Raw genomic sequence first — 22,133 nt, 5'->3', positions numbered from 1 at the left:
ATGAAAAGATGTTAAAAAGCATGGGAGTTAAGACGCACCCCTGTTTCACCCCACTGATGTCAAAGGCATTTGATTCATTGTTTTCATATACTACAGTTGCCTTCATACCTAGATGTAATAATCAAATTATGTTCATTATGTTTAGTTTGGGGGGGGGGAGTGGAGTGTCGATACCCAATTTCTTAAAACAGTGAAAAGACCCTGTCTGTTGATGGTATCGAAGCCTCTATCAACCTGACAAAGGCCTATGTACAGTAGAATTCATTTTTCTCTACACTTCTCTTGCAGTTGCTTGACCAAAAAGACCATGTCAGTGGTGGACTCAGCAGTCCCAAGTGAAAGCCACATCGACTTTCAGAACAGATTCTTTCACCTATGGCAGGGCTTTCCAACCTTTTCCTCAGCATGACCCTATTTAAACATTGGAAATTTTTGCGACCCCAAAATCAACAAATCATAAATATGGCATTACAATGTTTATGGTCTTCATATTTTTCATTTAAACACTTGAAATCATTCTAGCTTCTTTTTAGATTGAAAACCAACACTGAATACAAAGTCTAAAAAAGATATTAAATGCATAATCAATTGATACTGTTGAGCATCTTTGAGACCCTATTTTTGAGCGTTGCAACCCCAAATGGGGCTGTGACCCCAAGGTTGGGAACCACTGACCTAGAGACTGCAGCCTAGGGAGCACGGTGTGAATGACACTGACACACATACTACTGCAGACAAATAAAAATCAACATTTCTGACCAATCAGTTCCACCTCTAAATAATCAAATTCAGGTCTTTGCCAGCATAACGCTCACAACTACTCCATCTTGTTGTGCATTATGGAGCTCAATATCATAAAAGTAGTCTGTACCAGAGATACATACTTTAAAAAAAAGTTGTTTGTACATTTTCCCAGTATTCATGTTATCAGGAAAAAAAAAAGAAGTCAGACCCCTCAGGCTCTTTGTACCTCTCCTTCTCCCATCCACATATAGTAAAGATAGTAATTCCACCTCATCTTTGTTAAGCCACTGGAATCTATAACTCAAAAAGCAAGTGAAAAATTAAATTTATGTGAAGAACTTGCATGTAGATGAGGCTTTAGAGAAGCAGCAGAAGTCTATTTCTTCATTTCCTTTTTAAAGGAGTTGAATTGCTTCTTCCGATATTCCAGTGACAGTGACTCCCTTCTATAATGGGCAGTTATCAAAAAGGGAATTTAAGAGACCAAGATCAGATAATACATACTAAAATAAATAAGCTCATTCAAGACTCAGGATTAATTCAATTTAATGGTCTGATTTAGAAGTACCTTGCTGGCTTACAAAAGAATATTTTCTGCAGTTTATATAAACTCAGTGAACATGACAGAGGGCGAGGGCAAGAGAACTGCACTGTTTAGACAGCTTTCTTAGCCTGACGAAGGGTTTTTGAACCCGAAAGCTTGCTTAATAACTATTCTCCAACCATTTGGGTTAGTCTAATAAAAGATATCAAATTCACCCAAGGAAACTTGTCTGTTTAGACTGAAAACTCTAGAGTATTTTAGAAGTTGTATAGAAAGTGTCTAAATGAATTCAATAAAAGGCAGAGAAATGATCTCAGAGAGAAAGCATCATTAAGACAGAATATTTAGCACTTATATACCACTTTGCAAATGTCAAAGAATTGCCCACAGATGTTGAATGGCAGTGGGGCCCAAGACTGAGTTGATTCAATGTGGACTTTGGTGCTGCAGTATTTAGAAGTCCAGCAATCTGCAGAGAGAAGCTGTTAAGGGAGGAGGAAAAAAGAAAATTCAAACAACACAGTGGAAGGGAATAAAACAGAAGGAATAAAAAAAGGTAGAGTCTGCTGGCAAGAACAAGTAGGTTACAGTACACAGAAGAAGGGAAGATAACCATCAGGGGCAGAATAAACAGCATGCATACAATAAAGGATTGTTTTCAAATAGCTAGGAATAGTAAATTAAACAGCACAAGTTTGCAACTTTGGTGACATGTTAACAATTACATTTTTACAACAGAAAACTGCTAAGAAATAGTTGAATAAATGAGAAGTTAGAGAAGAGTATACAACTGTCAGGATTTGGATGAAGAAATGAAGCTTTCAGGCCCAGGCTTAGTTCAAAGTTACTCAATTAATGGACAGCAAGAAAAAGAAGAAGGACTAAGTCATAGATTCATAGATGTAGGGTCGGAAGGGACCTTGCAGATCAATCAACATCCATTTCCAGAATTTCTGTCCTGCCTCCCCCCAAGCAAACAACCCAGAGTGTCAAGCCAAATATCAATTGTGTTACTAGTTCACTGCAGCCAGTATCAATGCTTGAATTTGGGACAGGTGGCATTATGCTGTATCTGGAAACTTCACTGTTACACACACAAGATGAGGGAGAGCAGAAAAAACAGAGAACCTGAAGCACAGCCAGCACTTGTTTCAAGCCCAACCTATTACATTTAAGTACTTTGCAAGAACAGTTTGGAGAAGTTTCAGGTCTCCCCCTTCTAACCAACAGGGACATGCTCAAAAAAGTTTGTTGTACAATGAGGCTTAAAATAGCTCTCCTCCTTCAGCATTCTCTGATTTATCAATTCTGATTGAAGATGCTAAATCATTGAATAACAAAGTTTCTGTATGATCAAACTCCTATGGTTTGTCTTTTCTTCCATGAAGATCACATATTTACTAATTTTCATATATACTATATACTTACAGTGTCTAGTAATTCAATGAATTTGGAGAAGTAGTAAAGCCAACAAGTCTGAACCATCTAAGAGAAACCAAAAATAAACAGGGTCAAATTATAGAAAGAATGTGTGTTTATGGTTTTGTTTTAAACTCAAAACTTTCTTCAGCTTTAGAGAACTTTCTCCAGATGTTTTCCTTACTGCCCCCTTCTAGTTCCTTATGTGCTCTTCATTATGCATCCAGGCTCTCTCATTTGGTACATTCTCCCCCAAGGTGATACAGATGACTGCTCAAAAAGCATTCCTAAGAATAAAGTTAATGTTGCGTAACAATTAGCTGGATTTGGTTACTCACTCTTAGAGCTGTTGGTGACCTGGAATAGTCGACAATGTCACAACGAAATGAATAACCTGTGGCCCAGCCAGACATAAGAAACTGGTGAGAAGGGGAACAGTGAAGAATTAGTTTATGACTGAAGAAAAGTGTCATTCATTTTGAGCAACTTTAACAAGGGATTGGCTGACTCAGCTTGCTAGCCATCACCTACCTCAAAATAAAAGTGGTTATCCTAAAGATTGTTGCTGTTGCACAGTACAGCAGTTGAATCCCATACCCATGTGTGGATGAAAGCCACATCTATAACCAATTATCTAAACCACATTGCTCCAAAAGAAGCAATACCTGCTCCCCAGAACAGACATTAGATTTGTGTCTTGTTTCATCTCTATGGGAAGCAGGTAATTGAAGTAAATAAATCATGCAAAAACAAAAAAAGAAAAAGGCCTCTGTACTGGTATGGAATCCAATCATGTTGACACTTGAGAAAATGTTAAAGTAGTAACATAAAATTACACTTTAAGCTTGTTTAGACCTTAATTAAATAATCCAGTTCTTTATTTTTTTCCGCTCTTATTTTCAAACAGGTCTAGCAGAAGAGCATTCAAATGATTCAGTTAAATCATTTTTACTACAATCTAAACCAGTTCAGCTGAGCAAGCCTAACTGTACTAAAAGGCACCACCTTCTGAGGAGGAAAATCTGGCAATAAGAATAACTGAAAGTTTTTTGGTTTAATTCAATGGCAGACATGCTTCAGAAACTGAAAGCTGTGCAGCAGTAGCAAGTTCCCCTTAATTATTTTGCCCAAATCACATGCCAGGTCAAAATGCAAATAGCTTCATAGGTTTCCATTTGTAACAATTCTTTAACAGGGGTCAAAGGCCACAAGAGAAAAATCAAGAGTTGTCAAAATGGGGAGTGTTCTGTTCTGTTCGTTTGTTCTGGGCTTTTTTTAAATGGTTTTTCCCTTAAAAATCAATTTAAAGTTACAATTAATGAATTTTGGTTTATATCTACATCATCTCAGCTCATTGTTTCAGCTTTTTTTGCCAAGGTTGATAAGTTGTAGCTAAGAGAAGAGGGCTGAGATGAAGAAAGAATCAATAAAATCCATTTTTCTAGTACGTATTTTCTTTAAAAAACATATATAAAATTGATATGCAAATTAGACAGAAGCTGAGCCCTTATGATCACAAACAGATGTACAGTACTAATGACAACAACAAATGTCACATCTAATCCTTCTCTCTCATGCTATATTAGAGTTCAGACAAGAGCAGCATTGTAGACATCACACTTCATTTTCACTCCTGCCAGCCACCAGTACCAGACTCCCTCTTTTTGACATACATTTGTCAATTGAAAATTTATTAATGTACAATAGGAAATTGAATTTTCTTGGCAGATGAGCTGTAGTCCAGAGCAAACTGAACTTTGAATAAGATCTATAAAAGTTTATTCATTTAACAAATCAGATCAACAAGATTTGAAACATTAAGACTGCCTAATGCCAACACACCCACAAAATGGCTTACAGAAAAGAATTAGCTTTTTGTTGGAAGCCAGAGAAGGGCTGAGATTCAATCTGCTATAAAGCATCTATTTATTCTTTTGTGATATTTTAAACAATGGCATGGTGGTCAGGAACTCAAATACCATGTTAGCATCAGGAGTGAAAAAGGCAAGGGCTTTTTATCCTTCCCAGATACAGATATAGAAAAAATGTGTGTTATTTGCTAAAGCAGAAAGTTCAAAAGGAAACATACATTTCACCTTCCTACCACTTATACTTTGTACAACAGTTATTACTTAGCCAATGTATCAGTTCTCTAAGAGAATTTAAAAAATGAACAACTCTGTAATCTACTACCGTGGTTATATTAACTGAATTAAATAGAAACACTGCCAAATTGACAGCAGTGTGATAACCTTTTACCAGTTTATTAAAAGCTGAAACAACTGTATCAAAGCCAGATTTACCATTAGAAAGAGCCATTGCTAGTTGAGATGTTTTAGCTGGCCATTTGTAGTACTGCCAGGTAGCCACACTTTGAGCAACTCTATTGAAGAATGACTAAATTATAGATGGTTGCAATATTGTTAATACAAACGCCATTATTTGTAAGTGCACATACCAGGTACATGTAAGATTTTTTTTGTGCCATTAAATCCAAATCACATGATCACTACCCGTGAAAACTGCTACCTTGTTCTATGAAGCACAGTTTTTTTTCCTCGACTTTCAATAGGGGAAGGGGCTGGGGGGGAGGAAATGAGAAAAATCACAAAACTAAGGAGGCATGACAGGAAAGAAGAGAGAGAGTTAGTAATCATTCTAAAATATTGTAATAGTTAAGGTTTTTAAGAGAGCAAGATACCAAACTACATTTTTAAAATAAAAGAAACATTTACAAGATCTGAGTTGTGTAGTCTGTGCAGTCTGAAAGCTGGAATTAATTTGTAACTACTTTTATGGTTCAATTTTCCCTGTTCAGTGTTAAAAACAGCCTATTCTACTGCAAGACAGGAAAAAAATAAATAAAAACACACACACACCTATAAAAACTGTACGAAATTGGCTAGTCTGATTTAATTTTCCCAGCCCACAAATTAAAAAATTAACCTAGCCAATAGTTTGATTTAAAATTATAAGCTTGTGTGACTATATAGTACAAAATACCCATTTCATCTCATCTACAAATAATTCTCTCTTCAACTACTACCTCAATTCTATATAAACTTTCTGATACCTTAATTTCAACATTCAGCACAACAGATCTGGGAAGAATCAATGCGGAAAAGATTTTTATATTTGTTGTAACATAATGCAAATATACATATGTACACAAAAACAGTTTACCATTTTAAAGAAAAATAAAACAAAAGAAAGTAGCTATTCTAAAATACTCACTTCATAAGTCATATAGAGTGATAGGGCTACCACAGCAAAATTGTAAAATGCCATTGTTTGCCTGAGTTCAAAAGGTTTTCTGTTTTCCATGAGTTTTGGCCCCAAAGAAGTGACAAAATAAATATATGCTCCAATGATAACAGCTTGTGGCACAGGTGAAGACATGAGGGGCAAGCCTTCCACTCTTGGATCTAGAAGAAAAATCATGATTTTTACAACAGTCATCACATCCACATTGACTTAAAGTTATTCTATTCTTTAAAAAGTCATGGTTTAAGCCCTCTCATCAGGTGAAATTTTAGAATTGGGTGTTAACCTCACATTTTTATAACAATGTGGCCACAAAATGTAGCCCCTTTAAGAGCTTCTTCTGAATCTCATTTGGTCCTTGGTGTATCAAGCAAGGCAAGTCACTATTACTATTATTATTATTATTATTATTGAAGTCACCACTGTCCCATACACAAGTTTTCAAATTTCTTACTCAGTTTTTGATTCAAAAACTTCTGAGACATCTTTCTATGGGGATAAATAAAGGTCAAGTGACTCAATTTAAGTCTTCACATTCTGCATATTTTAAAATGTAGATTATTGGCAGGGTATAGAAAAACATGAAATAAAATTGGTTAAAATAACAATGTATCCCCCTCACTAGAGGGATTTATTTCATTCACACTAATTTATCCTTCAGTTTCATTTGTCTGGTCCTAGACCTCAGAATCATTAGAGAATTTTGCCTGGGCATTTCTAGTCTCACACACACACGATCTACACCTTTGAAGAAAGCGAAGCAAATGTTACTTAGCAGGTTCACACAATAGTCTAAAACTGTATATCCAGGTACAGCCATCCATAATCCAACAAGCAAAACAAAAAAGAACACTACTGCTAGTGTACTGTAATCATTCTAAGAACAGTTTGCAGAATTCATTTAATCTCCTTAGTCTATGGAGTTTGTTTCATTCCTGTGATTCCCTTCAATTTCTCTGCTCAGCAGCATTGGAAGGAATGTTCTTGGCATATTATACACCACATTTACTCAATTCTGAGATGAGTTCTTTTTAACATGGGGGCAGCCCCTCATCTTAGAATCAAATATGGGGGGGGCAGGGACGAGTGGCTGCTGTGGCTCAGGCTCCAGCCCCTACCTGCAGTCGGACCACAGCTGCTGCCCACCCTTGTTACCCCTCTACTGCCTCTGCAACCTCACATCTTCCCCCCCTGCTCACACAGCCTCTGCTTGCCCCTCTCCCCCCGCCTTGTTCTGCACCAGCAGGCTCCATCCATTCTGCAGCCTGGGGCACTGAGCACAGCCCCAGCCCTGCCTGTAGCAGTGGCATGCAGCCCACACAGCTGCTACAGGGGCTGGACTGGGGCTGCACTCCATGCCCCAGGCTATAGGAACAGCCTGTCACATGGAGCAAGGATGGGAAGCAAAGGGGAGGGAAGAGGGCAAGCACAAGCTGGGGTCACACTGCTTGATTTCCCCACACCACCAGCCCCACACTGCCTACCCCCACTACAGCAGCAGGAGGGGTGAATTAAAAGATGACCCCCTGTGGCAGGGCACCTTTGGTGCCCGCCACTTTAAAGTGCTTGAGCAGGCTGTGGGGCAGCCAGCAGATGCGGTTAGGCCCAATTAGGTGGTCACACAAGCACAAGAGGGCCACCAGATTGGAGGAGGGCTGGGCAGCCTCAGTATAAGCCCAGGCCCCAAGAACAGAGCTAGCAGTTACATTTAGGGAGACTGACTCAGTCGGCATCTCCCAGAATACCTGGAGGTCAGGGTAGGAACTATGGGGATTGAGGAGGTTCCTGGTCCTGGGTAAGATGTGAAACTGCACCCTGTCAGGGTTGGTTGGTGCCCACCTGTTTCTGGGCTAACCTCCCACCTTCCCTCCCACCACGCCTTGTTGTTAATTATTTAATTGATGTTAATAAAGCGGGAAGCTGCTCATTTCTTGCCCCGATGCCAGGGGGTGCTATCTGCAGCTCCGTTCCTCCCCTACACCACAGCCCAAGCCTCGCAGATGGCATCCAGATGTTCTCATTATCAGCAGCCCCCCACACTGGGCCCTAGAATCCTACTCCTTCAACCCCACCTGGATTCCTCTCCTCAGGCGGCCTGTTCCGCCTTCGTCCTGGGTAGCATCACTCCCTGAACTGCTTCTCCTTATGGGTGTGGTCCCCCCTGGACCTTTGGTTCACTACCCCTGGCCCACCTCCAGGCCAGTCAGAACCCCAGGCCCTTGGCTCTTGGGTGTTCCTCACGGTGAGCCCTGGGCCCTTCGACCCTTCCGGTCCTGGCCCCAGCACTGACCAATCAGGGGAAGTCCAGATAGGCGTGAGTCTATGGCCCCACTCTCTCTCTCTGGTGGTCCACCTTCCAGACCCTACCTGGTTGTGGGGGCTAGGGGTTAAGGCACCCTGACCCACCTTTCACCGGGGTGGTAACTGGCCTGGCATTTCCTGGGGGCTCCCGCACCACTGAGAGCCCCACCAGGCCACCCACTCCCTGCAGGGTGCAGTTTTAGGTCATGCCCAGGACCATGAGCCTCCTGAACCTCCCCTACAACCCCTCCCTTACCTCCAGTTGATACCAGCAGCCCTGCAGGCAATGCTGTTGCCTGGCCTTCCAGCAGCAAAATTCCCTGTTTATACGGGCAGCCCTGCCACAGGCGGTCTCCAGGAAATGCCATACCTGTGCCTCCCCAGTGAAAGGTGTAACACTTATAGATCTCAGAGGCAAAACCAGCAGCAGCAGCAGAAGGGAGGGGTCTGAAGGAGGAACAGGGAGTGAGGGGGAGGAGATGGGAAGAGGAGGAGAGTGAGAGAGGCTGGGGGAGAACAGCAGGCCCGGTAACAGCTCTGTAAGAAACTGCTATAAGTGACTGTTTATATTAAGTAGGGAACTGCTCCTTGATTACCCAGACAGGGTCACATGAAACAAAAGGTGAGGATGAAGCACTGTACAGCCTCAGCCCCCACAACCTGGTGGGTTACCCCATAAAAGGGGATAGGCTTGGGGTCCAGGCACATCAAAAGACACAAGACCCGAGTGGGCCGTTGGCAGAGTTTGGGATGCCTGAGGCCAGAGGAGGCCGAGGGCTGGAATCAGCCCAGAGTGTCGGGTGGTCGGCCTGATGCCCCATGGTAGAGTAGGACCTGAATTGGGCAGCCTGAAGGTGTACGAGGGGTCAGGACTGAGCATGAGAAAGAAGCCTGAAGGGCTGTAGGAAGTAGGGCCAAGGGGGCCTGAAGGGTCATACAGAGTAGGGCTGAGTGCATGTTGCCCATGGTGGGGCAAGAATGGGTGTGACCCAGTTATGGGGTTCATGAAAGAGGTCCAGCATAGGAGCAGAGTTTGGCCCTGGAAACGGCTAAGTGAGAGACAATTGTTTAGATGCTATATGCAAAGCATGGGACACGGTGCAAGGCAGGGGCGGGCAATTATTTTGGGTGGAGGGCCGCTTACCGAGTTTTGGCAAGCTGTCGAGGGACGCATGGGTAGCCCCGCCCCTTGACAGGTGCCCCGCTCCCTGGTCGCCATCTTGGGACCAGAAGTCCTGCCTCTAACCTCTGGCCTTTGCCACCCAAGTCCCTCCCCTTGCCCCTGGAAGTACTCCTTTGGGGAAAAGGTTTGCCATCTTAAGGGAAAAAAAACAAGTTACATACTAAAAATCAAACAACCATAATAATATATTTAAATTTAATTAAAAATATATATATTTTGTCCTGATTTGTGTAAGTTTGTGCTGTATATTTAGAAGTGATTGCATATGGGGGGGATGTGTGGGTGTGGGAGCCATGTAGTACAGAATGGCCAGCTGGCAGGTGGGCAGGAAAGTGGGAAAGCAGTTGAGGGGGGGAAAAAAAAAAAAAAAAGAGGGAGTAGAAGGGAGCAGGAGTGTGGAGCCTGCACCAATATCCCAGAGCCAGTGCTGACAGAGCCCAGAGTGGGGCAGTAGGAGCACAGGGTGTGGGGTGACAGGGGTCTGTAGAGCTGGGCTAGGCTGTACCAGCAGGGAGAGGGGGGAGCTGACCCAGCTCCATAGAGCCCCTGCTGGTCAGGACCCCGTGCTCCTGCCGCCCTCCTCTGGGTTCCACCAGCACTGGCCCCAGGACACAGGTGCAGGCCCCATGCTCCCTCCCAGCTGCCACTGACTCTCACGTGCCCACTCATTCCCAGTCCCCCTGCCCCAGCTCTACGGTACATGCAGGGAGCAGCATGCGGACTCGACCCTGCACACCCTGTGCTTGCCTGGCTGGACTGAGCAGCAGCAGAGGGAAACGAACAGGTGCTCAGCATGGGGGAAAAAAGCAGCCATTCCCCCTCCCTGTGGCCAGCGTCTCATGCTGCATCCACTTACAGCCCATGCAGGGCTACCTGTGCCTGCTCTCCATTGCCACTACATGGCAGAGAAGCAGGACAACCCCGCACGGGCTGCGAGCAGCTGCAGTAGGAAACATTGGCCAGGGGGTGGGTGGGGAGGGGCATTTCCCCTGCACTGAGCACCAGTTCTTTCCCCACCACCACCAGCCCAGACAGGCGAGAGCGGGGTCAAGTCTGCACGCTGCTCCTTGCCTGTACCACAGGGCTGGAGCAGGGGGACTGGGAGTGAGCAGGTGTGCGAGAGCCAGTGGTAGCTGGGCAGGAGTGCAGGGTCCATGCTGGTGTCTTAGGGCCAGCACCGGCGGAGCCCAGGGCAGGGTGGCAGGAGTGTGGGGTCCTGGCCAGCATGGGCTTTATGGAGCCAAGTCAGCTCCCCACTCTCCCTGCTGGTGGCAGCCCAGCCCAACTCCATAGACCCTTGCCAGCCCACACCCTGCGCTCCTACTTCCCCACTCTGGGCCCTGCTGATGCTGGCCCTGGGACACTGGCACAGGCCCCATGTTCCCACACACCACTTGCTTCCACTCCCTCCCAGTACTTTCCCACCTGCCTGCCAGCCCCCGTCTGCATGGCTGGACCATGGGTCTCAGCAGGAGCTGGCCCAGCCCTGAGGACTGGGGTGATCCCCACGGTCCTCCCCTCCCTTCCGCCTTCCCCCTGCCACATCTTACCTGAATTTCCCATGCCAGTGTAGCCATGAACAGCCCCATGGTTCCATGCCAGAAGCCCCTGCTAGGCAGGGGCTTCCGGCTGTGGGGGTGGGGCCAGGAAGGCCTGCTGTTGCAGGAGCCTGCTATGGCTTCCCCTGGGTCCTACTGCTGCTGGCTCCTGTCATCTTTAACAGGAGCCAGGGGCAAATAAATATTAAAATTTTCTAAATTTTTTAGGGGCCCCGCAGGCCAGGTAATATGGCCTGGCAGGCCAGATTTGACCCACGGGTCTTATTTTGCCCACCCCTGGTGTAAGGGGAGGTTCAGAGCTATTTTGCCCTTGACATCAGGACAACTAAATAGGCAGCCTCCCACCTATGAACAACTTTTTAGCTGCAACAAAGGTGTGGCAAGCGAGTCAGGTGGGCAGGCCAACAATTGGACCAGCTTTGAGATGGACCCTTGTCTCAAGCCCCCCTCCCCCAATTAAATTCTGTACATGGAAAATTATAACATGTTCTTTGTATAGAATTAATTAGGGGGGTGTTAAAATTCAGGATAGTCTTAGATTTGAGTAAATATGCTATACAAAAAATCTTTCTTCATGCACCAGTTTTGAAAGGCAGTATTGGGATGATTACTCACAGCACACTCTTTTTGGCCTGGGAGTACAGCACCTCTCCCTGTCCACATTGTGATTTCTAATTTGGTTGCTGGTTAATTTTGAATGAATAACCCAGTTACTGCTATTAATTAGGGTTTAAGCTTTAGCTTAAATTGATTGGGGTTTTCATACTATGCATGCCATATGCTAACTCTCTTTCTGCCTTCTGACCCTGGATTTGGATATAGCACTCACCACTTGAATCAGCACTTTGTGATTTTCTCTCTGAATCTCTAGGAGTCTATATTTTCACAAATACATCTTAGCTCAGGAGGTACCTAAGAAGTCAGATCTGCAAGCAGCTGGCCCATACTGTTTCTGAAACTGAACTCTTCCACACAAGTATAACTTATTAAATATCTCATATGGACAAATTGGGAAGCATACCAATATTCAAGTGTTTCATAGTAGCTAGGGTCAGGAGGGACCTGAATCGATCATCTAGCCTGACCCCCTGCCACAGGCAGGAATGAATGCTGGGTTCACAAGACCCCAGACAGGTGATCGTCCAACCTCCTCTTGAATATGCCCAAGGTAGGGGCAAGGACCACTTACCTGGGAAGTTGGTTCCAGATTTTGGCCACCCTAACTGTAAAATATTGCCTTCTAAGTGTTCATGTGTCTGAAATTAACTGAATTAATATTTAAGGAAACAAAGTATTAAAAATGCTTCAGTAAGTTAATCAAATGCCCTAGGCCAGCCGTTTGGTTAGTAATACCACAAATTGACTCCACACCCTCTTCAAGTCCCACTCCAATCCCCCTCCGCTGCCTGATCTGCAGCTGCTTTCTGCTCCAAGCCCTACGCTCCCTGACCAGTCTGCTACTTTGCTTTCTGCTCTGCCTCTACTCCCTCCACAGTCTGCTGTCATACACACACACACCCCACTTGTGGCAGCCATGCCACAGGTTGGCCACCCCTGCTCTAGACTGTATAAAGAGCAAAATCTATGAAGACTATCAAAAATAAAAGGAACCACACACTCCTCTCGCTCATCCATCTCAGTCTCCTAGTAGTCCTCCTCCCCATGTCCGATGGGACAAAATGCAGTCATTAGACCATGCTGGAAAACACTAAGTCCAAGTTCCAGATAGTTAAGAAAGAAGGGCTCAAATTCTAGAAGTCAAGGCTATTACAGCAAGAGTGCCTTGCTACCAGTTTTAAACTGTCTTCAACAACCAGTTTCTATACTAAACCACTCATTTAATCTCTTATTACAAAAGGAAAGAGAGAGAGAACTCCCTGGCAGAACTCAACTATTTAATATTTTTGTGTCAGAACTACTTAACATAGGAGGTGGTCAACCTGTAGCAACCATGCCACAAGCGGCCTCTGGCAGATAGGGCAGGGGGCAGAAAGAGCAGCAGATCAGAGCAGGTCTCGGGGAAGGCTGAGGGGTTAATTTGTGATATACCTGCCAAAAAAGGCTGGCCCTCTCTGACCCAGCACTTCAAACACTGTTGGGGAAAAAAAAACAAAAAACCCCCAAACAATCCACCAATTAGCTCTATACTCCCTGCTACTGTGTTCACATCACAGCTGGCAACAGAATATACCTCCCTTAAATTTCATCGATTTCACAGACAGTAGGGCTGGAAGGGACCTCGCAAGATCATTGGATCTAGCCCCCTGCCCAAGGGGCAGGAAGTATACACTTTCTATATCATTTCTTTAGGTGATATAACATGACAGAATATTTGCACTATATTTTTATCCTTATAGTCCCTCAGTTGCAGGTGCTATGAATGCTCCTATTTAAAACAAGAACTTGATACTGTGAATGACTCACAGGTGTGAGTCTCAACATTTCTTTCATTTGCAGCTTGGATGTCAGCAAGAACTAAATACAGCATCACTTTGCAGATAGAGAGTTACCTACTTTAATCCAAGTAAAAAAAAAAAAATGTAAATCAATTTGGACTGAAACAAGAATTAAATGTTGGATTAGACTCAAAATGTAGTATGCAATTCTAATGAGTGAGAGAGCCATACATTGTATCATCTTAAATTTTAAATTCTCTAACAATTCATTTTTACAGCTGTGATAGTCGCACCACTGAAATTTCAAATGTTGCCCTACTCTTTTCTGTATAGCTAAAACATGAAGATTGCTTGACCAATTGCTTAGATGCAACTAGAACATGATTATGCTTTTTAAGTCAATGATGGAAGAATACACTTAAAATAACTACAAATTCACTGAAAATCTTTAAAGTTGAATGACAGTAAAAATGTAACAACTCACCAGCATCTTTCATCCATTCACCATAAATCAGTGCAGCTTTTGAGGTAAGATTGCTAAAAGCCATTTTTCACGTAGATGTAGATTATGACTTCTGAAAAAAAGAGAAAACACACCAAGTGGTATTTGTCATTCATATAAGGAGAGACAAATAAAATATGTGGGGAGGAGGGTAAGATTTCTAAAAGGCAACACTAAAAACAGGTTCATAGATGTAGGGTCAGAGGGGACCTGAGCAGATCATCAAGTCTGACCCCCTGCCCTGGGCAGAAATGAATACTGGGCTCATATGACCCCAGCTAGGTAGTTATCAAGCCTCGTTTTAAAGACCCCCAACATAGGAGCCAGCACCACTTCCCTTGGAATCTGGTTTCAGATCCTAGCCGCCCTGACTGTGAAGTAGTGCCTCTTGATGTCTAGCCTGAACCTACTCTCAGTCAACTTGTGGGCCTTACTCCTTGTTACTCCAGGAGGCACTCGGGGGAATAGCATCTCACCCATTCCCCTCTGGTCCCCCCTGGTAAGTTTATAGACAGCCACTAGATCCCCCTCAGCCTTCTCTTGTGGAGGCTGAACAGGTTCAGGTCTCGTAGCCTCTCCTCATAGGGCCTACCCTACTGCCCCCTGATCATGTGAGTGGCCCTCCTCCGGACCCTTTCCATGTTGTCCACATCCCTCCTGAAGTACGGCGCCCAGAACTGGACACAGTACTCCAGCTGCGGCCTGACCAATGTCGCATGCGGGGGGAGGATCACCTCCTTGGACCTGCTTGAGATGCATCTGTGGATACATGACAAGGGACAATGCAATAGGAAAGGTTAGTAGTACACAGAGTCTTAATTACATGCCAGTGAGCGCTAATTTACCACTCTGTTTGATGCTAATTTATAGCCATCAGTAAATTCAACTATATTTAATCTCTACATACCAACCAAAACATGGATACAAAGGTTACAAGGTTTCTCCCTCAAGAGAAGTAGGTAACGCTTATAGGTAAAAGAATAAAAAGCAGCAGCTGATCTTATCCACCCTAACATTTAAAATTCTCCAGTGGTCTATGAAAGAGCACAGTGCTGTGATATTTATTGTCATATGGGTTATTAAGAGAGTTTTTAATTTTTAGGATGGCATAGGTAGAGCAGGGGAGCAGCTAATAATTTTCCACATTTTTATTAGATGTGCATTTATTACTAATCTGGAAATTACAGGCTGCTAATTCCAATTTAAATCCCTGTTTTTGCTCCAAGACTCCATTCCCACATGCTTACAGAGTCAGAATGAAACAGGGAAAGATTTGTATGCATAGCTATTATGTAAAAGTGTATTAAATTCAGATTTGAACTCTCTGTGCACAGTGTCTTTCTCCAGTAGCAAATACCCATTCACAAAAAGAAATAAAGAAAAGGTAAGGGAACAGATATATTTGACTAAGGACTGTTCTCTCTCTCCTTCCTCAACCCAGTATCTTGATTAAGGCCATCACTTTTCTCTTTTCAATAATCAAAGACAAGTTCTTCCACATTATTTCCACTGCTAACACATTTGTTTAAATAGCCTGCTTTGATAACTTATCACCTGCTTTTTGACTTTCCACTCCACTCTAGGCTAACTGCAGCTTCTGAAAGCATCATCTACCATTACTCTGCCCCATCTCTTACACGATACTTTATAATCCTAGACTGTAAATTCACAGTGCTATTTAACATTTAATCAAAATGTCAAAAATACAGTAACACTGTCTTGTTCATTCATAGTTGTGAACTTAAATATTAATATTTTGTGCCTTATAAAAATAATTGAACATCATAAATGTAGACCAGCTCCCCACTGCTCACCCTTCCTTCCCAACCAAAGAGATATACTGACAAAGCAGGGGAGTCTCTTACAGAAACCCTAACACAGGGGTGGGCAATTATTTGGGGTGGAGGGCCACTTAAGGAATTTTGGTAAGCTGTTACAGGCTGGGTCAGCACCTCCGCCCACTCACCAAAACTCCTTAAGTGGCCCAGGATCCTCAGGGACAGGCTGTGCTCGGCTGGGGGATGGGATAGGGCTGCAGGCAGGCAGGGAGCAGCGTCCAGGGAGGAGGAACAGGCAGATAGGGCTGGAGCCACGATCATGCCCCAGGGCCAGGGCAGAGCCATGATCTGCTCCCTGCACAATGGATCATGGCCAGCCCAACCCAGGAGGGAGGCAGAGTGCCTGCCTGTGACCCAGCCCCTACTGCCCCTGCCCCAGAAGGCACAAGCGGGCATCCCCAGTGCAGCACAGTTGCAGAGTGGCTCGGGGTGGCCTAATCTGGTCATGATCTGTTGGGTCCACTCCACAGCCACCCTGTACTGGGGCTGCTTATGCACTTACCAGTGTGGGTTTGGGGACAGGGGCTGGGTCATGGGTATGTACTCTGCCCCCTTCCCACATCAGGCGAATCACGATTCATTGTGCAGAAAGCAGATCACAGTCCAGCTCCAGCACTATGCTGTCAACACCCTGTGATCCTGGCCTTGGCTGCCCATCCCAGTCCTAGATGCCACTCCCTGCCCTATCCCATTACCCATCCAAGCACACCCTGCCTGTGGGGATCCCAGGCCAATCTTCATGGCGACTCTGACCGTCCACTCTGTCTAGTGTCCCTGGCAAAGGGTGCTGGACCATTTCCAACAGCAGCAGCAACACTAACAGTGGTAGCCAGAAGGAACCGCATCTGGGGCTGTCATGGCTCAGGCTGCCCCCTGCTCCTGGGCTGGGTGGGACCAAGGGACCCATCACGAGCCATAAAATCCCTTAGGTGGCACAGGCGCGAAGGTGCAGTTGACAGCCGAGAGGTTCAAGGCCACAATACAAGTATTCACAGTGTGGCCTGTTAAGATTCCAACAAATCTGTGAGTTCTGCTACATATCGTCACAAGGACATGAAAAAAAATTGGGAGGGGAGCTGAACCAGTAGCACTCAGTTACAATTACTCCATCACATTTTTATCAACTATTTGCCATACAATGGTTTGTATGTTGTCCTTTCACCAGTGAACATCTATAGCTTCTGTACATAGAATCTAATCTCAGAAATATCAAACTGACGAATGCCACTGAAGATTAGTTACTGCTCCTACTTGACAGGAACAAGAGAAAGGCAGCCTGCTTGGTGGTTACACATGTGTTTTCCTCTGTGATGGCTAGCATACAGCATATGCAGTTGGATGCATATCAGATCAACACTTTGCCCTATGACCTTGCAAGTGTATTACTAAGTCAATTGAACATTACACTGTATTCATCAGTGAAGGTATTAAAAACACTCAAATTTATTAATAGTATTATCTGACTGTTACTAACTACTCACTATTCATTATGTACTTTTTCATTATAGCCTACCAGGAAATCAATAAATTGCATTAAATTAACACAGATATTTTCATGCACTAAAGTATGTTCCACATAATAAATCTTGGCTCTGGCTGCAATGTTGTACTACATATTCTTTAGTTAGTTCTTCCTAATTGAGATTGCTACTTTTACTCTCCTTAAACACAAGGCAGGGATGGGCAAATTATGGCTCGCCAATTGATTTGATCAGGCCCACAGCTGCCTCTGCAGCACTCTGCATGGGGCCAAGCCCAACCTGGGGCAGCCTGCACCCACTGATTTGGCCCCGGCCAGAGTAGGGCCACTCCAGGTACAGCTGCTGCTTGGCTCCTCTAGCCCCCAGTGGCAGCTCCTCCTGCTGCACCGCTCTGGACAGGAAGGAAGTTTCAGCCCAGGTGGCCAAGTGCAGCCACACCAGGAGCTGCCCCACCAGGAAGATGTGCACAGTGGGTAGAGCATAGCACAGCCTGCCATGGGCTAAAGCACGGCACAGGCTACCCCAGGCAGGGCTTGGCTCCATGCAGACCACTGCACGGGCAGTCATAGACTGCACTACCTGAACAAGCTCTGCTGCAGGTGTCCCCTGCCCCTTCCTCCCTCCCCTCACCCACAGTCAGATCCTAGCAGCCCCCTGCCATGCACACACTCCTCCATATCCACTCCCACATAGCCCACCCCCCACAAGGCAAAGGCCTCCCTGTGACCCCTACCCCATGATCCCAGCTTTGCTCACCTATCTCATTCCTGAGCACTGCTCCCTGCCTGCCCACAGCCCCACAGGAAATGTTGGCAAGTTGTTGCAGTGGGAGGTGGGGGGTGCGCTGACCCAGCCCATGATGGCTCATCAAAACTCCCTATGTGGCCCCCAAGCCCAAATAATTGCTCACCTCTCTCTTAAGGAGACTCCCCAGCTCCTGGTTGCAGGGTCCATTGTTGGCATTCCATAAATTCTTCCCACTCACCTACCTTAAATACAGCCACCCTTTCCACATTTTTCCTTACAACTTCTTGAAGAAACACCCCCTCCACAGATTACAGCTCTTAAGATATCAGTAAACATATCAGCTATGTTAAATAGCACTAATTAAAGGTTTGAGTTCTACCAACATTTGGAAAGAAAAATCATCTGTACAGGAGTCATTCTTTATCCACATTCAAATTAATAATCATAAGCACACTACCGAAAACGTGCAGAAGTAAGAATGTTTACCCACGGTCTGTCCAACCATGCTCATAGGGTGCAGACAGACCTAACACTTGAGCCATCCCAAGAACAACACCAATTAGAAAACAGTTTGCAATTGTTCTGTCAGAGGTGCCTGCAGGTACATTGCTAAGGGTTCTAAGCAGAAACATCACCTTTTGGTCATTGCTGTGCTGGCAAACTGCTACCAGGGAGTGTCGCTGAACATGCAGCCTAATTGCAAGTTGCCCTTCTCACTGACATTGAGTTCATAGACTCAGTGCAGCACTTTAATGAAATGTGTGTGGCTGTACCCCTACTGGGAGTGCCTTGTACACCGACTGGGAGTGCATAGGGTGGGGGCATAGGGGTTGCCTGAGCCCCTACTTCTGTGCATCTGGGGCCTGTGGGCAGCTTTGCTACTTTGAAAGAGCTTGTGAATTTCCTCCCATTGGTGGCAGGGGAGTCCTTGGGTAGCCCCACAAGCCCACAGGCACAGGGGTCAAGATGCTCCCCACCTGGCCACCTCCCACCCGAACAAGCCTAGGATGCACAGAACCCCGATCAATTGCCAATTGAAGGAAGTTGACCAGCTTTTAAAAGCAGTGGAGCTGCCCCCAAAGCCCCCAGCCAGTTGCTATGTGGGGGTTGGGAGGCAAAGCAAGTAGTTCAGTGTGGGATACCTGGGGGACCAACTAGACAAGTTACAGAAAGCTTGGTGTTGGCACATAACATTAAACCCATACATAGAGAACCAGTTCAAAGTAATACTTGATTATCCAGGTATACTTTTAAAGCATTCTAAAATTGGCTTGTATATATGGACACTTGGACCCCCAAAAAATAGTGCTTTGCTTTCAGCTCAGCGCACCCCCTTGCTGAGCACAACACAAAAGAGGAACCGCGACAGTTTGACCTGGCTCTCCCAGTGTCTGTATAGATCGTGCACTTTAGTGGGGCTTTTTGGAACTTTTATCTAATAGCTGATTGAATCAGGTAAAACACTTCCCCCCCGCCCCCCCTCGCATCTATCAGTGCCCTTGAGGTTTAAACTGCATTTAAACCTGTCTAAGTGTTAGGCCTGTCCGCACCCATGACATTGGGTGCAAACATACATAATACTTGAACTGTTCCAAGTATGTCAATGATCGGGAACTGGTACCCAACTGTCCCTGGACACAAGTGCCCCCATGTGCACTGCTAAGGGGTCCAAGTAAAACTCATCTTTCAAGGATTGTATTGCTGTCAAAACACCACCAGGGGTGGTACAGTACCCAGGCTGTTAAGGCTTCCAGGCAGGTATGTCAGTATTTCCCCTGTATTCCTAGACCCGGAGAAAGACCTAGATTTGTGGGGGCAGGGAGGAGGGGGGGGCAGAAGGGGTTACCAGGTGCTGGGAGGCCCCCTGCTTATGGATCTTAGAAGCTGGGTGCTCTGTGCCCTCCTCCCCATCCCTCCCACCTCAAGAAATCCCCAGCCACTCAACCACTCAAGTGCAGGATATTTTGCTGGGAAACTGACACACCATTAAAAACTCACATATGCTTAATTCTAATTAGCACTGGAACACAGCCCCACCACTCTGACAGAATACATCACAGGACCTGCATTTAGGAGGTCCTAAATGTACGTACCTAAACAAGGTATTTAGGATACCTTGTTACTTGTCTAAACTTTGAGGCTGCTCCAACAACACAATGGATTGCTCAGTCAATGTAACAAAATACACAAAACAGCACAAGGCAGCTACCCATCATACAGGCATCCAGGAATCATCCCCTGCACAGCCAGCTAACCAACACGGAGTTTGTTCTAACATCTAGTTAGGTCACCCCATTAACTCTTACCAGCTATGCTCATACACATATGCTGCATGGCAGTATTAAGCACATTGCTCCACTCAAATGATTCTGCAATATTAATCAAGGGGAGCTTTGTGATAAGAGCAAGATCCTGAAAATGTTCAGCAGTGAGTAAAAAGAAATAGGCTTCCTGATCACAAGACCAAAGTAGTTCAAGACTCTCTTTTATGGCACTGGCAACCCAGGCAATGGAACTGGACCTTTCTAATATTTTCAAATATTTTTGGACAAGATGCCAGTTGTCATAAAGGCATTATGAACATTCAAGTAGAAGTTCAGCTTGTATGACTAACATTAATAATGATTATTGTAATAAGAACTGCTGACATGCCCAGTTGGCCAATGCTTTTAAAAGAAAGTGAAGAATTTCTAACATTCTTGAGCATAAGCAACCCACACTGAAGATATTTGTCATTCTTTATCCTTCTTTAGTCCCCCTCCATATCAAGTTTCCTATAAAAAAGGCTATTAATAACATTTTCTTTTCATAGAATTACAGAATTCTAGCAAATTAGGAATGGCAGAGACTTCCAGAGGTCATCTAGTCCAACCTCCTGCATGTGGAGGATCATCCCTATCCAAACCATCATATACAAATCCGGTGTCTAACTGATTAGACAAACTACACAACCACAAAACCTAATACCCTAACCTACTAGGGTAAAGCAGGGGAACCATGGCAGCCAATATCCTGCTGCTGCAAAGGTTGTTAAAATACACTCAAGAGATCCAAGGGGGCCATGCCTCTATGCTAGAGGAAGGCAAGACACCCCACAGTCCATAATGAATCTGGCCATGGGGTAAAAATCCTTCTTGATCAAAGATATGGGAGTCAAACTGACCCTGACTGGAGGAGTATGACATTTTAGCCAGGAACCTCCAGGTTTAAGTCCCATCAAGAACACTGGTATAACTAGTCCCATCAAGAACACTGGTATAACTAGTCAAAATCCATAACTTTGTCTGCATCCAACCCCCAGTGCTTCCAAGGAAGGTGAAAACCCCCCGCTAAAACCTTAACATACGCAGCACTGGGGGGGAAGGGGGAAAAATTCCTTCCCAGCTCCATGTGACAACCATTGAAGCCCAGAAGCATGCAAAGTACTCATAGAAGCACATAAGTATAGCTACTCCTAACATCATCCCTGACAACTGTTTATCCAACCTCTTCTTGAGCACCTCCAGTCAGGCTATTCCATTTTCTCACTGTTTTAACAGTGAAAAAGTTCTGATATCCAATCTAAACCTACTTTGCTGAAACTTCAAACCATTGGCGTGCATCCTACTCTCTGCAGCAAAAGAGAAAAGGTGCTTTCACCTCTTCTTTATGGCAGCCCTTCAGATATTTAAAGACTCCCATCATGTCCCCTCTTTAGCACCTCTTCTACAAGCCAAACATGCCTAACTTTCTTCAACCAAAACAACCACCTTGTCTTAAAATGGAATTGTTATTACTTCAGAAGGACACTAATAGTTGTAATTCATCCACTGTGTAAAATACTAAACACTAATATTAACTTTAGTCTCTAAGTTATAACAACATGTGCATGTGCAACTGGTTCACTTATTTGTCTCCATTCTCCTCCAGCCTTTGTGTTTATTTAGCATAAGCAGTTTCAGCATGAGCTATAAGGCAATGTCATCATCAGTCTGAAGAGCTTGAAAGTCACCAGGTAGCATTGTAAATGGACACAAGTTAACAATATGGGACATGGTTAGAACTTGTCCACAAGGGTATTTGTTGTCATTGTGAAGGCCCCATTGATATAGTTTGGGGGGCCCCACGGAGCTGGGTGGAGCGACCACGGCAACTCCACACTGCCTCTGCCGGCTT

The 22,133-nt window shown here is 44.7% G+C and overlaps 1 protein-coding gene across 1 annotated transcript in view; it reads right to left on the bottom strand.

The window, feature by feature from the left end:
* ELOVL7 (ELOVL fatty acid elongase 7) overlaps positions 1 to 22,133 on the bottom strand; it is a 51,704-nt gene that overhangs the window by 5,806 nt on the left and 23,765 nt on the right. Inside the window, exons 2-5 of the mRNA XM_006023532.2 lie at positions 13,895 to 13,985; positions 5,942 to 6,132; positions 3,046 to 3,126; positions 2,717 to 2,773 (exon numbers count right to left, since the gene is read on the bottom strand). Coding sequence (XP_006023594.1) covers positions 2,717 to 2,773; positions 3,046 to 3,126; positions 5,942 to 6,132; positions 13,895 to 13,958 — 393 coding nt within the window. The 5' untranslated portion in view covers positions 13,959 to 13,985. The remainder of the gene's footprint in view (positions 1 to 2,716; positions 2,774 to 3,045; positions 3,127 to 5,941; positions 6,133 to 13,894; positions 13,986 to 22,133) is intronic.

This window comes from Alligator sinensis, unplaced genomic scaffold, assembly GCF_000455745.1.
Source record: "Alligator sinensis unplaced genomic scaffold, ASM45574v1 scaffold862_1, whole genome shotgun sequence".
In the NCBI taxonomy this organism is placed as follows: Eukaryota; Metazoa; Chordata; order Crocodylia; family Alligatoridae; genus Alligator; species Alligator sinensis.
Note: the sequence above shows the minus strand (reverse complement) of the source record. Positions and strands in the feature narration are given on the sequence as shown.